Source organism: Sminthopsis crassicaudata, chromosome 2 (assembly GCF_048593235.1).
Source record: "Sminthopsis crassicaudata isolate SCR6 chromosome 2, ASM4859323v1, whole genome shotgun sequence".
Classification (NCBI taxonomy): Eukaryota; Metazoa; Chordata; class Mammalia; order Dasyuromorphia; family Dasyuridae; genus Sminthopsis; species Sminthopsis crassicaudata.
In genome coordinates this window covers 26,950,478-26,968,935 of record NC_133618.1, presented here as the reverse complement: position 1 = coordinate 26,968,935, position 18,458 = coordinate 26,950,478, and the positions used below count along the sequence as shown (strand labels likewise).

The following is an 18,458-nucleotide window of genomic DNA, read 5'->3' as shown; positions in this document are numbered from 1 at the left end:
GACGTGGGCCGAGGTAAGAGCCGGCACAACCCACACATACGAGAGAGACAAACAGTGTATCTGGAAGGCAGACCTTATAACAAGGCTGCTAATTGCTGCTTGGGAAGGTTTTTTTAATTGTCTCTTTCAAGCTGTGTTCAACTTGAGGTATTTCCCAGTTTATAAGTAGAAAAAATTCCACTTTGGTTGCAGCAGCTAAAAAAATACCTTTTAAAATAAAATAAGAAACAAAAAAGACTCTCCCAAGGTTGCAATCAGACAGCTCGAAGCTCTGCTTTTCCATATATACTCGTATTCCTTTCTGCCCTCTCTGGCCAGGCCCTCTCTGCGGTTTCTGGCCACGGCCTTCACCTCGCACTCAGCTATTTGGGACTGAAGGCCGGGGGTAATTGGCTCCTTGAGGCCTCTGAGGTGCCGGGGCCTAGCCTGGTCAGGAAGCCACACCTGCCAGAAGGCCGGATTCTGTGCCCTCGCTGCCCTCCAGAGCTGTTGGCAGGGACTCCTAAGAGGGCAGAGTGTGGGGGACTCAGCCTCCTCCCCAGGGGTACCCCCTCAAATTCTGAGACAAAAATGCCCCAGACAAGAAGCTGCAAATGGATGGTGCAACAGAAATTCTAATCTGACCGTCAGGAGAACCAGGTTCAAATCCCACCACAGACATTTACTACCAGTGGGATGACTGGGTAATCATGTCACAGAATTGCAGAATTTGAGAACACTTAGAGATCTCAACTGGCACCCATTCCGGAAGAGAATTCCCATTAGAATTGTGCTCTAAGAGGAACTCGAACTTCTTGACTGAGATCTCCACCCACAATGCTACCATTACTTCTCTAAGAGAGAGGCAGCTGGGAGACCCGGTGGACAGAGTGCTGGACCTGGTGTCAAATCCAGATTCCGACATCTAGCAAGTCTGTGTGACCCTGGACAAGTCACATAATTGCCTCAGTCTTCTCATCTATAAAATGGGGATGATAGCACCTGCCTCTTCTCAGGAGTAATCACAAGGATCAAATTAGATCATATTTGTCGCAATACCTGAAAATGCTAGACAAGTGCTAGCTGTTAATAACACTGAGGATTACCGAGGCCGGTGATGATGGAGGCAATTTTATGATCCTATACTTTTAAATATTGAATTGAATTGAATATTTTAAGGTTTGAAAAGCACATTTTGCTTACTTCTCACAACAACCCTAGCGGGTTAGCATTTCTGTCCCCATTTTGCAGATGAAGATTTTGAGAACTGGAAAAGTTATACGTCAGGCAAACCTTGCTATACAACTCCATCTCTCTTTTCTTCCAAGGCATTCCTCTTTTGGGACTTCCATTAGGATTTTCCCCATACCTGCTGTCCCTAAATGGCCCCCTGACCTCACATGCCCACATCTGTTTCCCATCTGTCCGTTTGCATACTTGTCATAGCAGAGCAATTATGTGGCTAATGGCTTTAGAATTAATCAACCCATTGACATTAAAGACTGAGGTTCCCATTAGAGCAGCAGTTCAAAACTCCCAATTAGCTGCACCGATTCAAACTCAGACAAATATAATTAAAAACAGGACGTGGGACAGGGATAGAGTGCGGGGAGCGGTGACTCTGGGATTTGTGTGGAAAGAGTAGTGACGGTGCTGAGGTGGTGGAAACAGTAATGATGATGATGATGATGAGCATGGGCATGGGGATGATGTCAAATAACGGTAGCGATGGCTATCAGAGTAATTATAATGATGATGGCAACAGTGAATGTGGGAATGGTGATGATGTGATGAGTGTGGCCATGGGGATGAAGGCAACAATGGCAGCGATGGCTACAGCGATGATGGCAGTGATAATATCAACAGTTATGGTGGGAATGGTGATGATGATGATGATGATGGCCATGGGATGAGAACAATAATGATGGTCCTGGCTACAAAGATGAAAGTGATTGTAGGGATGAGGGTAAAACTGGCTGCAATGGCTATAGGGGTGGAAAAAGTGATCGCAGCAGTGACGGCCGAGGTCATGACTGTCACAGAACCTCCTTCTAGGTCTCTTCGATCATCCCTCCGTTTCAGATTTTGGAGGGGCCTCAGGGCCCCCTCTAGTTGACCACTAGACCAAACCATACTTGGAAACAAAGCCTCTCTAGCACACACAGGACAAATGCTCCTCCACTCTCTACTTGGATACCCCTTGAAAGAGGAACCTCTTTCTTCCAAAACGCTTGGGACATTTTTTCCAGATAGAGGAAGGTTTATTCCTTTCTCACATGACACCTTTCCAAACACCTGAAGGAGATAATCACGTCAATAGACTAGCACTGATTAAGCCTCTGCTCTTTGCCAGGCACAGGAGACATGGACATCAGAAATGAAGCAGTGCCTGACTTTGGGGGTTTCCATCCTAATGAAGGAGATGATGTATGGATGTAAGTATAAGAAATAAAGATGAACTTAATTGGGGAGAGGAGAGGGCGTGGGGGAGGGAGTTGTCATGGAGACTTAATAGCCCCCATTTATTTATTTATTTATTTTTTTAAAAATAGGTGAAAGAGGAGATTCTTTGCCTCAATTTCTACCTAGCCTTAATCGCTGAGTGGGTACGGCTCTCCAACTGAGACTCACTGAAGGTCAAGGTCTCCCACGGTCTCCAAGGCCATCTCCAGTCGTCTCGGTTTTTGTCTAGCCACTGGACCCAAATGGCCCTGGAGGAGAAGGTGAGGCAGGTGACCTTGCCCAGCCCTCCCTCGCTTCAATCCAATTCATTTGCGTGTCATGGCGGCACCTCCCCGATGTCATGGTTCTCCTCAAGAATGGAGTGCCCCCCACACTGGAAACTCAGCCAAGCATCCCTTGAGCCAAATTCTCCAGCTTCTGTCCCAGTTCCCAACCTTGGAGGCCCAGTGACACATGGACCAGAGGATCACCTCTCAGGAACCAGAGCGTGTCCTTGGTCTTTGGGTACGTTTGTGTCCTGAACCACTCTGGCAGCCCAGGGAAATCTTGCCAGACTAATGGTTTAAAATGCATGCTGCCCATTGGATGGCAAAGGAAACCAAGCGCATTGGAAAGAGAAAACTCCAAATCTGTTTCTTATCCAAGTTCACGAGTCCTCTGAAATTTCTCCAGGGGCCCCAGACCCCTCACCCGAGGTTCGTCCCTGGGGAAGTGACTTCCCTCCTTTCCTGTTTCCAGGTTTACCTTTTCTGACTGAAGTCCAGGAGGCCACCAGCACATCTGGAGCAGACCCCCCTCCACAAGGAAAGCACTTTACCAATAGGATTCCGACTGATCCTCACAGAACTCTGGGAAGGAGGTGCTGCTTTTATCCCCATATTACAGATAAGGGAACTGAAACTGAGATGTTAGGCGACTTGCCCAGGTCACACAGCTAGGGAATGTCTGGGGCCACATTCGAACTCAGTCTCTGCCTCTATGACACTCTATTACACTTCCCAACCTATCCACCTTCTCTCTTATTTTCCCAACCTAATTTGATATATTATATATAGATATAAATATATGGATATATACACACACATATATATAATTACATATAATTATATGAATATATACATTATATATACTGTATATATGTATATATATGCATGTATATAATACATATGTGTAATAATATAATGTATAATATGATGTTATATAAAAATAATTATCTATATTTAAGACAGTGAGTTTAAATTCCACTTTGGATATTTATAAGCTGCACGATTCTACACAAATCACTTAGCCTGTTGGAGCTCAGTTTCCTCATCTGTAAAATTAGGAAGTTAAACCTAATGCCCCCTGTAATCTTTTTCAATCCTTGCAACCCTTCCTAAAATGTAGCACCTGTAATGATGGTGACTATTTTTATATAAAATTATAAACATTGCTAAAAAAAAAAAGGAAAAAGAAATAAAAAGTCCTACAGACGTGGTCTGACAGACCATCAGGATATTTTTTGTTGTTCTGCCATTTTTCAGTTGCGTTTGACCACATTTTAGGGTTTTCTTGGCAAATATATCGGAGTGGTTTGCCGTGTCTTTCTCCAGCTCATTCTACAGATGAGGAAACTATGTCCAGGATCTCACAGTTAGAGTTTGAGGCTGGATTTGAACTCAGGACCAGAAGTCTGACTCCAGGCCCAATGCTCTGCACATGCAGCCCATGGGGACACAAGGCTCTCAAGTCTGTCTAAGGTCACACGAGCTTTCTTAGCTGCTGACTCATGGTGGGCTCGTGAGCCACTAAAACCTCCAGAAAATTAGCTGATTAGATGTGTCACCCCCCTTTTGTGTTTTGACTTTTAAGCCTTTACATTATTCCTGGTAACGTCATCCTAGAATTTACGCATTCCCTATGAAGAAGGTCGGTGCTGCGCGCTGTGTGCTCCCCCTAACTCGGAGCTTCTCTCAGGAAAGCATTCACACCCTTCCCTCAGGCTCCCGGGGGCATTTGTCCGTGGGTTCTGAGCTGGTCCTGATGCCCTCGCTCCCTTGTTGGTGCTCAGAGGCAGAAGGGGGTGGCAGTAATGGCCCAGGACCCGGGATCGCGCTCACCTTCTTCGCGACCGTGCAGACTTGCTCAGCGGGCATGTAGTCGAAGGGGAAGACGAAGCGCCAGTTAAAGTTGCCCTCTCCTCCCAGCGAGCGATAGTGAACATCTGTCTTTTGCTTGTGCTCCTCAAAGCCAAGCATCCAACTAGAGAGAAGAAAAGGTTCCGTGTGTTTACAAGAGGAATACTTCATCCCGATCTGGAGGGCCGGGGGAGAAGGACGGAGAGACGGGGGAGAAACGTCGCCCCCGCTGCCCACGAGGCCATCGGCTCTGGGCAGTGAGGAACCCCATCATCCATCCCTCAGCACCCTCCATCCAGGGGCAGGAGTGATGGACACGGACTGAGAACCAAGGCTCGACTTCCAAGTCTGCCGTTTTCCATTAACTTCTCTGGGCACCGTTTCCTCTTCTGTCAAATGAGGAGGGTGGACCAGAAGGGACTTGAAGGCAAAATTCTAGGTCCTCCATTTGAACACTGTCTGCTTTTCTGGTTCTAGGTTCTCCTCCTGCTCAGGATCTTTGTTCTAACCCCCTAAGTTCTAAGCACCTAGTGGACACGTGTAAAGAAAGATTCCTTTTGAGTAGCTCATTCCCTCTCCCTCAGCTGTCGGATCTTTCATGTTCATTTTGGGTTTCTCACGGGAGATGGACTTGACGAGGGTCCGCGAAGTCGGACTGGGCCCCGGTGGGCAGACTCACAGGCTGTGGGACACATGGAGGACAAGCTCTGGCAAGGGAGGGGGCTCCCGCAGGGGAGAGAATTCTCCACTGGCCGCTGGCCTAAGAGAACGTGTCATAAACAGAAAAGCCACTAACGGGAAGGGACAAGCTGCTGGAATTCTCAATTTCTTTTAATTTCCTGAGCTCTTTAAAATAAAACTACCTCTTTTGGACTGCTCCCCTCCTTCCCAGAGAGGGGGATATGGAAAACCTGCAGGGAAAGACATTATGGGAGTTCCATAGGAGAAGGGCTTATGTCTCCTCCATCAGCAAGGGCTTCCTGAGGATGGGGGATGGGGATTTTCCCCATCAGAACAGGGGATCCCTGAGGATAGGGAGTGGGGGTCTTCCCTACCAGACCAAGGGATCCCTAAGAATGAGGGGCTCCCTTTCCAACCAGGGGATCCCTTAGAATGGGGCCTAGGGATCTTCGCTATCCGACCAGGGAATCCCTGAGGACAGGGGAGTGCAGCCCACCCCTTCCCTCATCTTATTAAGGGTTCCCTAAAGTCAGGGGCCATGTTTGCCCCTCACAGACTGGGGTCAGGACTTTCATTGATTCTAGCTGAGATTTTAATGCATTATTTTCAATCGACAAACACCAAATAGCCCCAAATCCTCCTTAGCTTATTTCCGAGCTCCCGGCCCCCAGAACCTCAGAACTGGACAGGACTTGAGAAATAGTCCGATCTCACCTGCCATGTTTCCAATAAGGAGATAGCGGTGCAGAGAAAGCCGGGCCCGGCCTGGAGCAGCCTCTCCTCAGTGTCTCCTTGATGGCACAGGCCATGCTTTTGTTGCTCTTTATATCTACCTAACTTGCATACAGTAAGCACTTAATAAATGCTCATTTGTGATGGCGATGAAGGGAATTATGGGACCACAGAGCAGTTCCTACCCTTTGACATAGATATCACTCATCTTCTCCCCGGTGATGCTGACGTCGTCCAAGATGACATCTTTGGTGTTCCAAATGATGCATCGCAGGAGAAATCTGGGGAGAAGAGGAAGGCGCAGCTGTCATGGCAGAAGGCAGGGGAAGGCTTGGGGGACCCCAAACTCGCAGAGCTCAGGGCCCTCGGTTTCTTGCCATTCCCAGAAAAATGCCGGCCGAAGACCAGCCCCCGTCTGTCCACAGAGGGTTCCCGGAATTAAGCCCTAAACCCAGCCTCAAGGTGACCCCAACCCCGGCTCTCCACGAATTTCTGGACTGAAACAAAGCCCCAGACAGACAGCCCCCCGCCCAGACAAAGACCTGGGGCGAGGCTCCAACAGAAAGTCACCTCTTGGCTTTGCGAGGAGTAATTTTGAAGGGAGGTCCGGGCGTCCCAAGGGCCTTTGGGAATAGATCAACCCACATTTGTAGCTTGCCCTGAGGAGAGAGTAGGCCTGTGAAATCAGAATGCCTCGGCGCCCCCCCATGTGTCCCCAGTGGCCCCCCCATGTGTCCCCAGTGGCCCCCCCATGTGTCCCCAGCAGCCCCCCATGTGTCCCCAGCGGCCCCTCCCCACGTGTCCCCAGCGGCCCCCCCATGTGTCCCCAGCAGCCCCCCATGTGTCCCCAGCAGCCCCCCATGTGTCCCCAGCGGCCCCTCCCTGCGTGTCCCCAGTGGCCCCTCCCTGCGTGTCCCCAGTGGCCCCTCCCTGCGTGTCCCCAGCGGCCCCCCATGTGTCCCCAGTGGCCCCTCCCCACGTGTCCCTTCAGACCTGCTCTGCTCTGGCTTCCCGCTGCCCCAGGGCTGACTGCCCTCGTACCCCAACCTCCTGTCCCCGGAACTCCCCTCAGAGCTTCCCCCCCACCCCGCTTCCCTCCAACATGGAGAAAATTTTGTAACAAGGGGTAGTTCAAGCAAAGGAAGAAAACCTGTCCCAGGAGAGGGGGGCTCCCCTCACAGGGCACTTGGGCTGAGGCAAGAAGTGGCTCAAAGCCCATTCTGAGACGTCCCATGCTCGGGGTCCCTAATTCCAGCTTGAGACCAGGCCTTGATCACAGACTGCTCTCCAAGGGGACAGGGGCACAGCGCCCCCCACAGGAGATGCTCTGCTAAAAGGCCATGGGAGGAATGGCAGGACAGTCCAGAGGAGGGGAGGAGCTGAGCGGGCACCGGCTGCCCCTACCTGCTCGATGTCCGGCTGCAGAGGGCTGTAGAGGGACCGGCTCTCCACGTGCTCTGGGACCAGGCCCTGCTGCCTCAGCACCGCCAGCGCCAGCCGCTCCTCCGCCGGGCCCAGGTGGGGATTGGCCATCTTGCCGTTCTCTGACCCCAAAAGAAAACCGGGATCAGCAAGGAGCCGGGCCAGCTTGGGCCCGGGCGGGGCGAGCGGCCTTCACACCCAGGACTTTACGTGGAAAGGAGCCGCAAAGTCCCAAGCACAGGACCCCCCCCCCGGCCTCCCGCCCCACCAGACAGTGCCTGGAGCTCCCCCATCAGAGCTGGGGCTCTTCCGAGGCTCCGCCTCCTGAGGACAAAGCCCTCCCTGTTCTTCCTGGCAGAACTCTCCCTTTCCACCAACCGGGTCCGTCCTTCACGGCCTTATTTAAGCTCCGCTTCCTCCAGGGAGCCAGGCCAAACCCCTCGTTTCCTCAGATGAGCAAACTATGCTTGGGGAACGGAAGGCACTCATTCCCTCATGGGGCCGCTACGTGCTGCAGCGGATGGACTGGAGCCTGGAGGGAGGAAGGCTCAGCTTTAAGAATTCCAATCCGGCCTCAGACACTCACTGGCTGTGACCCTGAAAGCCAATGAACCTGTGCCTCAGTTTCCTCATCTGCCAAAGGAGCTGGAGAAGGAAATGGCAGACCGGCCCCTGCCCCTGCCAAGAAAACCCCAAGCCTGGGGTGGGAAACTTAGGCAGAGTGAAGTGATCCCCCCGACCCATTCTCGGGCCCAGAGGGTTTGGGGCAGAACCGAGCTCTGGGCTCGGATCTCTCGCTCCTGGGCAGGTGCTCTTTCCACCCTAGCTCAAAATCAGAGAGAGTCAAGTCCAGGCCCTCCACCCACAGGATGGTCAGTTAAGCCATTGGCCAGGCGGGAAGGCTGCAGAGCAAGCCGGGAGCCCGGGGCCGGAGCCAGGGCTCACCAATGTCCTCAAGGGTGACCTCTGTATCCTGGAACACCACCCGGTCCTGGTGGTACACGGGGGCCTTGGCCTTGTGCTGCTGGCAGAAGAGATGCAGGAGCTGAGTGGGACGCAGCTGGTCTCGCCACTGATTCGGACCCGAGCTAAGAGCAAGCAGAGGCAACAGGAGACAGCTCAGAGACAGGGCCACGGAGGCGGGACATGAGCGTCACTCCGCCCCTCATGGGTGGGGACTCTGCCTCTAGCCTGGGATGGACAGGCCCCAGAGAAGCTGGGGCCAAGGCAGCCCTCAGCACTTACACGCAGTAGGTCTGGGGGAGGCCACATCGTGCCCCAAACTTGGACAGGAATCGGTTCTCCAAGTCAATGACCGTCTCCCCGATCTTCTCATCCTTAGAGAGGAGGTCATAGTCATACAGCATGATCCTGAGGTCCTTCTCCAGGGGCAGCGTGCAGGTCAACTCAAACATCCTGCAGGGAAGGGAGCTCGTCAGAAGAGCCGGACAAGAAGGCGCCTCCATCGTCAGAGCAAAGGGACTTCCACCCCCCAAAGGCCTTCAGCACTTACTGCTGGACCACACACGCTGGCCCTGAATGAGCCTCTCCTCCAGGCGCGGGGAGACATCTTATTGGCCCAAATGGAGCTCCACGAGCTCAAGGACCAAGGCCTCCCTCCCTGTTTCTCCTACAACGTAGCCTCGTCCTTAGCTAAGCACAGCCACTTTGTTACGGTTTGGTGAGTGAGTAAATGAAAACATGAATGTACAAATGAATTTGTGAATTCATGAATGAAGGAATACAAGAAGAAATGGATGAATCAATTAATTGATGGGTGAGATGAATGAATGGATGGATGGATAGATGGATGGATGGATGGATGGATGGATAAATCAATGGATAAATGGATGGATGGATGGATGGATGGTTGAATGATTGGATGAGTGGGTGGATAGATGGATGGATAAATGGATGGATGGATGGATGGATGGATGGATGGATGGATGGATGGATGGATGGATGGATGTGTGGATGGATGGATGGATGGATGGATGGATGGATGGATGGATGTGTGGATGGATGGATGGGTGGGCAGATGGATGGATAGCAGCAGAAGCTATCTCCTTCATCTGGATGGGTGAAAGAATGACAAACTTATGTTCTGCTTTGGGAAAAGCCATGGCCACAGGCTGCTAATAAATGGGGGGGGAAAAGCATGAGAAGACCTTACTCTTAGCACAACTATCACAAGGCAAGGGCAACCAGAGCTTTGATCCAATGATAACCAACTTTAGAGCGTGCCAATAGCACGTGTAGGCCACCAGTAGAGAATCACCCACACCTAGCATCAAACTAGCGAAAATAATTAGTTAAAATAGAATAATAATTGGTTAAAATCATTTTTAAAACTACGAGATCACACTTCATCTGTGATGTCCCCATACCAGTGCGACCTCATTGTGTCCCTCAGTCTCTGTCACCTGAGATCTTTACAGACATGTACACATATGTATACATACATACACACATGCCCACCCTTGCACACGCACACGCCTGAATTTGCCCTGAAAAGTCAGTCAGAAGGCACATTTTCTATGGCTTTCCCCAACACAGAATTAGCAGCTCTGAGTCTGGCCCTCAGCGCCCCCTCTTTCTCCCTGGCAGTGAGTGCTTTGTCTCCTCTCTGGGGGAGCCCACCACCCCGACCTTGATTCTTTCCAACTCCTGGGCATGAAAAGACTTAGAAATTCAATAGGACTTAAGAAGCATTGCTTAAAGACCTACTATGTGCCCAGCGTTGTCCTAGGGGATGCAGTAAGGAAATGGACATGAAAGCATAAGCGCCTCAGTGGTGTCTCCTGGCTCTGCCCCCATCAGCCCCCCAGCATCCCTGCCTCTAGCTCGGGCCCCACCTGAAGCGGCCCCCCTCCCCCCTCCACACTGCCGCCTCATCCTGGGCAGATCCAAGCCTCTTCACTTACTTTCCAAACACAGGCTCCAGAGTGCTGGGAATGTAGTTTTCCTGGTCATTCACTGATTTTTTCCCCACAGAAATCTTGATGTAAGGGTCACACTAGGGGACAGGACAGATAAAAGCAATTGTGAGGGGCTGTCCAACAAACACGCCTTAGAAATTCCTCTTAAGTAACATGGTATGAGGGGAAAGTACTATCTCTGAAGTCATAGGCTCCGGATTCAAATTCTACCTCGGTGTGACCTTGGATAATCTTGGAACCTCTCGGGGCCTCCGCTTCCTTCTCTGTAAAACGAGAGATTCGGACGAGATGTCCTCCAAGGAGCCCTCTCCTTCTTACTGCCTCCTGACCTTCTCTATCATCATCATCACCATCTCCCTCCTCAGAACCCCTTCCAGGCTCTTTCCTCCATTTCCTCAGTCCGTCTGCAAGGGGTAACTGAGGTCAGACTGGGAGAGGAGATCTGGGAGGTGGGAAGGACAGGCTGCCATTTCACTCAACGTGCAGGTATTACACAGAAATCTACGTGCTTAATAAATATTGTGGATTGAACGGGGTACCCTGGCAAGGCCCCCAGCTCCACCCGGGCTGTAAAGGGCTCCGCCAGCTGCATGGAGAGTAAGATACATTCCTTCTAACTAATGATAATAACAATGGCTAACACTTATGTTGCACCTTAAAGTTTGCAATGCACATTACCTCAAGTGAACAACCCTGGGAGGAAAACATTATTACTATTATTCTCTTTTTTACAGATGGGGAAACTAAGGCTGAGAAAAGCAAAGTGACTGGAGCTAGCAAGCGATGGGGCAGAATTCTAACTCGGGGCTCCCGTATTCCAGGTCCAGCGCTTTATCCGCTAGGCTGATCGCCTTTTCAAGGTCAAACTTCTCGGCTCAACATTTCTTGATAACGGCTGATACCTAATAATACTTTTGCAAAGCAGGAAGATGAGAGAACTCACTCATTTGGGGTCACACTGCTGGGAAATGTCCGGTACGGAACTTGGGAGCAGATCTGGGCTGACCGCATGTCCAGTTGGGATTCTCCCATCCCCATCCCCCACACGTGCTATTTGCTTATACTCTCAGAAAAATGATCCCTACACCCCTCAACTTATGTATGCTTTCCAGCCCGGTTGAAAGACCACCTCCTCCAGGAAGCTCACACCGATGGATGTCTCCTCCTTCTGACCACCTAACATTTATGGATTCAGGAGTGACTCTTGGGCCGCCAGCCAGGTTCCCCCAGGTCAGCAAGGGCCGAATCCCACTGCCCTTTAGCTCAAGACCCTGCTCTTGAGGGGGAACACGGGGTTGTGACGGTACCTTTCCATTGGGGTCCTTGGGTTGCAGGCCAAAAGCTCGGATGATGTAAACACGGACGAGACACTCTTGGGGTCCCTGGGCGGGCAGCTGGTGGAACTGCCTCGGGGGCAAGGGGACAGCCGGGTCATCCGGAAGGGGATAGATTTTGAACAGTCCCTGCAAAGCGACTGGAGTTAGTTCCCATCAGCACCATCCGCATCTTCCCCATCATCCTGCTTGCCAACCCCTCCCTCTCACTAGACACGCCACCGAGCTCAGCGACGTCACCATGACCACCCCCAACCCCTCTCCACCACTATGGCTGTCCCCAGCAGGGCCACTGTATCCGCCCTCTCAGCACCACCCACCCTCCATCATTGCCAAGTCCATCATCATCATCACCTTCTTCCTCATTACTGCCCTCATGGATCTCATCTCCATCACCATCAGTCACCGACATCTCTTCTATGTGTTTATTCTTCCCCAAGAGACCAGAAATCCCCATAACATAAAACACTCAGTCCTTGGCCCCTTCAACACAAACTGCGGAATCCCAGGTGTCACGGCGCGCACGAGGGCCTGCTTACCTTGAACTCCCCGATTACAGACGGGTCCTCTACCTCTTCCTGGGTCTTCCCCCGGTATAGCTTGAAGGTGTTACAGAAATCGGACAGACCTTCAAAGCCTTCCACATTCTCCAGCTCGGTCTCATATACCTGCCAAATATGGAGGGATGCACAAGGGGAGAAGGGGGAGGGGGAAAGTAAGAGGAAAAGAGAGGGGAAGAAAAGAACAGGAAGAGAAGGAGAGAAAAGAGGTAAAGAAAACAGGGCAGAGTGTTAATTCCATGTGAATGAGGAATAGAGGAGAATATAGAATAAGGAGCTATTTGAATTTTATAACACACGGCAACGTTAAATGAATACAAAGCTTGGGCTGACTTTGAGGGGGTTTCAGGATCTTTGAAAACTACGTAGTGGGAGGCCCTTGGAGCCCAGAGTGAAACCCATCCGCTCCCTGCATCCAGACGCTGCCCACTCCTCCCAGTCCCCGCCAAGCCCCAGCTCCTTCAGGAAGTCCTCGGCCCTGCCCACAGCGACTCTGGTTCGGACTCCGAGTAACCCAAAGCTTCCTGGCCCCTGGGGTAGCCGGATGGAGTGTTCCCTTCCCTTTGGGCCGCCAGGAAGAGGCTGGGGGACGGCCCGGCCCGGGGTGCTAGGATCATTTGGAGGCACCTCTGAGATCCCGGGATAATCCACAACTCTTGGCCCAAATCTCTTATTCTTTTTCCATTGTTCTAACCCCAATTATCTTGTGAGTGTGTACATTTCCCATCCTCCGAATAGACTCTGGGATTCCCCAGGGCAGGGGCCGTGTCTCCCTCATCCCCCCTCGTAGGCTGAACCCCCGGACGAGCTGGAGGAACCCTCGGTGACTCGGAGCCGCCGGGAGCGCTCACCTGCAGGGTGTCGAACCCCTTCTCCAGGTAGATTCTGCACTTTTCGTTCTCTCCAGTCGAGGCGTAGAATTTACTCCACCAATCCACGAACTCCTCCTCCTGAACAGGGATCGGGTTGGGGGGTGGGGAGAGAGCAGATGGTTCAGGACAAAGAACACGGTGAACTGAGGCTCTGGTCCTGTCCCGGCTGCTCGCCTCCCTGCAGGACCCGTCACGGACTTTGTCAGCCTCAGAATCCCAGTGAGTGGGGTCTCCTCGACCTCCTAACCGCTCCCTCCTGGAGCCCCCAGACCCCCTTCCCACCACGTTCTATCCAGCAATCCCAGCCTATGTTTCACGGCGCCATATTGACTGTGGTCATCATTCAGAGCCTCATGAAGGGCTTAGCCTGAGACGGAGCTCCCAGAGCAGCCAGAGCAGCCGGCCTTTCGGCGGCAGCCCCTTCGGGCCAGCGCCGGGCTAAGCCGGGCAAGGGGGAGCGACCCTTACAACCGGTGAGGAACTGAATCAGATAAAAGGGAGTTCTTTCAGTGCCGGCCCCGCGTGCCATAAATATAACTCTGGCAGATAATAAATCCTAGATGGGTGCCTGGACATTTCAGGATCTCCTTCAAGAATTCCCAAGATCACATCCAAAGGCAAGGAGTGGGAACGCCAGGTGGGCCAGTGAGCCCACTTATAGAAGAGGCAGGGGGGCCTCCCAGGAAAAGAGGGCTGGCGGGGAGGGAAGGCTACTTGGAAAAGCCCCGTCTGCCCCACTCACCAGCAGGATCTTCTGCAGCACCAAAGAAACAAGGGGTGGTTAGATCGGGTCTGGGGGCTGTGTCCGACCTGCCCCCCCACGTTACTGCGGCTCTGGGGTCAAGCACCAGTTACAAACAGGCACCAAAGTGCGTCAGTGCCCTCAGACAGAAACACGTATGGACAGACAGACGCGCGGAGAGATCCAGAGCACACATTCCCCTCTGGGAGCCCGAGATTTTAGGGAGAACTGGGAAGTTTTCTGACCTGGATCTAAAATGGGGGGACCCTAATGAGGTGGGAAGTGGCAGGCTGGCCCATCTCCCCAGCTCCCCTCCACCATCCTTTTTCACCTGCTCCCTGCCTGCTCCATATCCCCCCCCCCCCAAAAAAAAGCCCAATTACCATTATCGCGTAGAAGTGGAAATTAGATTCAGGTCCTGTGACTCAGGCTCACACACAGACTGTACATGCACGGATGCGTATAAAGGCATATACATAATTTATATAATTTATATAATATACAGGTAAACACTGCTTAGAAATAAATAATTATAAATTTTATGATATTTATATATAATAAATATATATTTAAAATACTTCTAAATAAAAACAAGATCGTTTATATGCATATATAATTTATGTATACATACACCACATTTGTATATACATATAGACACCTTTATGTGCACACATGTATATACATGTGTATATTTCCCTGCCCATACAGGCACATGCATTGTGAATTTATATGTACCTGCATTTACTATATATATTGCAAATACACACGTGTGGGTGTAGGTCGTTGCATGTGCATGTATGTCTTGTTAACAGCTGCCAAACCCCCAAAGATCAGCGGTCAAGGAGCCACGGCTGCCCGTGTACATGTACAAACACGTGTGTACACACACACACACACACAGGGACCAGCAGAACCACATGGGCCCATAACTGGACACGCCTTTGATCCCACAAAAGTCTGTCTACACACCCGGGAACAGTCAATTCTTATCAGCGATTTCCACCCTGCGGTCAACAGTCACTGGGCTCATTTCCCTGAACCACGCGGTCCAAACGACTTCTGGTAGAACTCCTGTAAATGATCGCGCCCTGGGCATATAATATCTGGGGAATACAGACAGCTGGTTTAAGCCCCCTCTCCCCCGCAGAGTGCAAATGGCTTGGAGCGAGGACCTGCTTTTTCTCTCATTTCTCGCATCCCCGGTGCCTCGTCCACAGTAAAGCCCTATTGTAGCCTCACAGAACGGAAAGCAGGTCGGGACGAGGCAGGCCCGGTGCCCTCCCCCTCCCCCTTTCCCTTTCTCCCCGCCTGCCTCTTCTCTCCATCCACCAGGTTTGGCAAACGGATGATGCAATGTCCGAGGAAGTGGGATGATTTGTCCAAGATCGCCCAGAGAACAGGATTTGAATCCAGGTCTTTCTAAGACTTCAGGCCTGGTGCTCCCTCCACCACACCACAAATGGTGATGCCAGAACCATCACTGGGGGTCCTCCATCATGAGAATGCCGGGCGTGACTGCTCGAGGTCTATTCCCAGGCCTCCCCCCCGTGTTGGCGCGGACCCCTGGGCCCTCCCGGGAGCCTCTTTGCCTTGGTCTGAAATCCAACCAGCTCCCCCATCCTTGAGGCCGGGCTCAAAGAGAAGGGCATCTGGACCTGGCTCAAGTTAAACACCGGGTCAGCTTCCTGACCACGAGGGGACGAGACCCCGGGGTGTTTTACGCGGGAATCCCGGGCCCTTCTCTCCCGGGAGGGCAGCAGAAAGGTCACTGTGACTGCGCCGGGCTGGGCCAAATGCTTCACGATCCTGGTCTCCCTGGATCCTCCCAGCAGCCTGAGGAGGAATTTCCCCGTGGGGAAACCAAGGCACAGGTGGAGTGAGTGGCTCCGACCACCCCTAGGAAGCGCCTGGGCCAGATTCGAATTCGGGTCTCCCGGTTCCAGGCCCAGCTGCCCACGGTACCAGCAGCTCCCCGATTCTAGGTCAGATTCAGTCTGCAGGATCACAGGCCTTTGGAGTCAGCGAGCCTGGCTGTCTAGTCCACTCCCAGCCAGGAAGGTGACCCCTCAGCAGCAGCCGGGACTGCGGACGTGTGTGTATGTGTGAGTGTGAGAATGGGGGGGGGAGGGGGTCCACCAGCTGCCTTTTAGCTCCAACGATAAGCATATTGGCTGCCCCCCCCCCAGTTTGCCCCCCTGGTCCTCTGGGGCCAAGCAGACAAAAGCTAAGCCCTCTTTGGGGGACAGACTGGAGCAGAAGCGGCTGCCGGCCCCTCTCCATGCTGGGCTCCACGGTCTCTGATTCCGTGGCCTTTTCTCAAGGACGATGCTAAAAATCTCAGGGGCCGCCCCCACCCCCGGCCTTTTGCCTTCAGGACGAATATTAGTCTCCTGGGGCCTTGGTGAGGTCCTGGGTCCCTTTGAGCCCCCAGACCTCCTGGGGCTTGTTCTTTCTCTGGGATGGGATCAGCGGGCCGAGCATGGAGGCAGGGGGAGGGACAGGATGACCCTTTCTGGACCCTCCCAGAACAAAGCTCTAGAATTCTCTTCCCGAGGAGCCGGGGTGGGGAACAGGGTGAGCAGTTCGGGCCGGCTTCTCGCCATCGGGGTCTGGGGCTCCTGCCAGGAGACAGTCTCACCCTGAGCCATCCCCCTGCGGGGTGTGCTGGGGAGAAGGGCTGGGCCCCCAAAGGAGACCACAAGAATGTTTGGGGGAGGGGGAGGCGCCCAGAGCCGGCTCGGCCTCCAGCAGCAGGGATCCGATGTCGGCGCGGACTCCAGCTCCCCCAAACAGGAGAGACCGTGAAGTATGTGCCTCGGGCTCGGGTTCCCCGCCCCCCCTCCCCGCCACTTGTCATCTGATGGAGGATTTGGATTTGCCACGGATGACTCACGGAAGACCGGGCCAGATTTCAGGGCCCGATAGGCAGAGGGGGCGCACCGAGCCAGCCGCCCCCGATCGGAGATCTCTGGCCGCCTCCTGGGCTCGGGTGGAGGCCAAGGAGGGTCTGAGGGCCTGAGAGGAGCCGGTGGTCCCGCATGGGCCCCTGGTGCCGGCTGGAAGGCCTGGATTCGAATCCTCTCCTGGCCCTGCCCCTGACTGCGTGGCGCTGACTCAGAGCCCTAAGCGGCCCCCAAACTCAATTAGCCGAGATATGCATCGCTGGAAGGAGTCCCGCGGGCTCGCTTCCCCGAGCGATCCCAAGTCTAGACTAAAAGTGCCATCGGTGCTGCCGAAGTGCTGGAAACCCGGCTTCTCGCCAACGCTGGGCGCCTCACGGCGGGGTCTCGGGACGCTCTGCTTTCGGTCTCCGTACGGCCCGGAGGCCCTTCCCTCAGTCCCCCACAGACGCCGCAGGCTGGGCCCAGGCTGCGGGTCACTCATTCAGCTTGGAGCCATTCAGTTACCCCCCCCTCCTCGTAACCCCCTGTGGGGGTTTCCTCGCATAGACACGGGGGGGGGGGTTGGGGTGATTGGTCATTTCCTTCACTGGCTCATTTTACAGAGGGGGAAACTGAGGCAAGCTCACCCAGTGTCTGAGGCTGGATTTGAGCTCATCTTCCTGATCCCAAACCCAGGCTTCCACCCACTGCACGTTAATGCCGGGCCCAGGAATGGTTAAAGCACTGGGCAAGGGCTGCTGTTGGAAGTGGTTTTTTACCCACTGCCCCCTGAAAAGGGGCCCCGTGGTACGTCCAATGGGGGGGAAGGGAGAAGAAGTGACCCTGACTCCAGCCTGGGACAAGACCGCCGGGCGAGCTTTGGGCTCCTCCTTTGTGAAAGGGCGGGTGACCTTTAAGGTCTGAATATGTGATCCCTGAGACCCATCCCAGCTGGGCCAGCCCGAGCCCTTCCAGGGAAGACCAGATAGAGCCAGGAGGGCGGAGTGGCTGCCTTCCCAGGAGGCTTTCCCGGGGCCTCTGTCCATCCCTTCCAGGTCGCGCTCCCTGTGGTGGCCCTTTGCTATCACTGCTCCCTGCATCCAGCCTTAAAGAGCATGTGTACGTATGGAGCCGGGGCCCTCCTGGAAAGAAATCTGTGTGTCCCCCACACGGGGACCCCCCCAGAACCGGCCCTGTCCTCTTCGCTAAACTTGGGGATCTGCTTCTTCCAGGCTACGTGAGGGAGTCTGAGTGCAACAACCACTCGTCCAACAAGGGCCCCGACCGTGGGCCAGACGGGGCCAGAGGCCCGGAGACTCAGCCACCCGGGGTCCTGCCTTCTGCAGGAGTGAGCAGACAGAAGCAGCTTTTAACCGGACGGAAGCTCCCCGAGGCAAGACTGTTCCCATTTGTGCTTCTAGGGAAGCCTTTGCCCCTTATGCCCCGTGCCCACCCCAGAGCTGGACATTCTGGGGCTGTCCCAGCCTCACGCCCACTTTGTGGGGAGCAGAGTGAAGGGACGGCTGGGGGCTGGGGAGAGAAGGAAGGGAGGGGTTGGAGGGGACAGACAAGCTTGCTTGAGGTAAAGCATGCCCCCCACCTGTTTGCCGGCCCCAAGGCCGCCCCCCCACTCCAAGCCTCCGGCCACGGTTTCTCCAAGCTGACGTCATGCCGGGAAATGCTGGCTGTGGACAAAAGTCTGAAGAACTTCTAGGAAATCCTGCAGGTCTGCAGA

The 18,458-nt window shown here is 53.5% G+C and overlaps 1 protein-coding gene across 1 annotated transcript in view; it reads right to left on the bottom strand.

The window, feature by feature from the left end:
• Positions 1-18,458, bottom strand: part of DYSF (dysferlin) — a 233,162-nt gene that overhangs the window by 15,592 nt on the left and 199,112 nt on the right. The window contains 10 exon segments of the mRNA XM_074285534.1: positions 4,542-4,683; positions 6,158-6,253; positions 6,543-6,631; positions 7,377-7,516; positions 8,340-8,482; positions 8,640-8,810; positions 10,319-10,410; positions 11,641-11,796; positions 12,207-12,335; positions 13,079-13,190. Coding sequence (XP_074141635.1) covers positions 4,542-4,683; positions 6,158-6,253; positions 6,543-6,631; positions 7,377-7,516; positions 8,340-8,482; positions 8,640-8,810; positions 10,319-10,410; positions 11,641-11,796; positions 12,207-12,335; positions 13,079-13,190 — 1,270 coding nt within the window.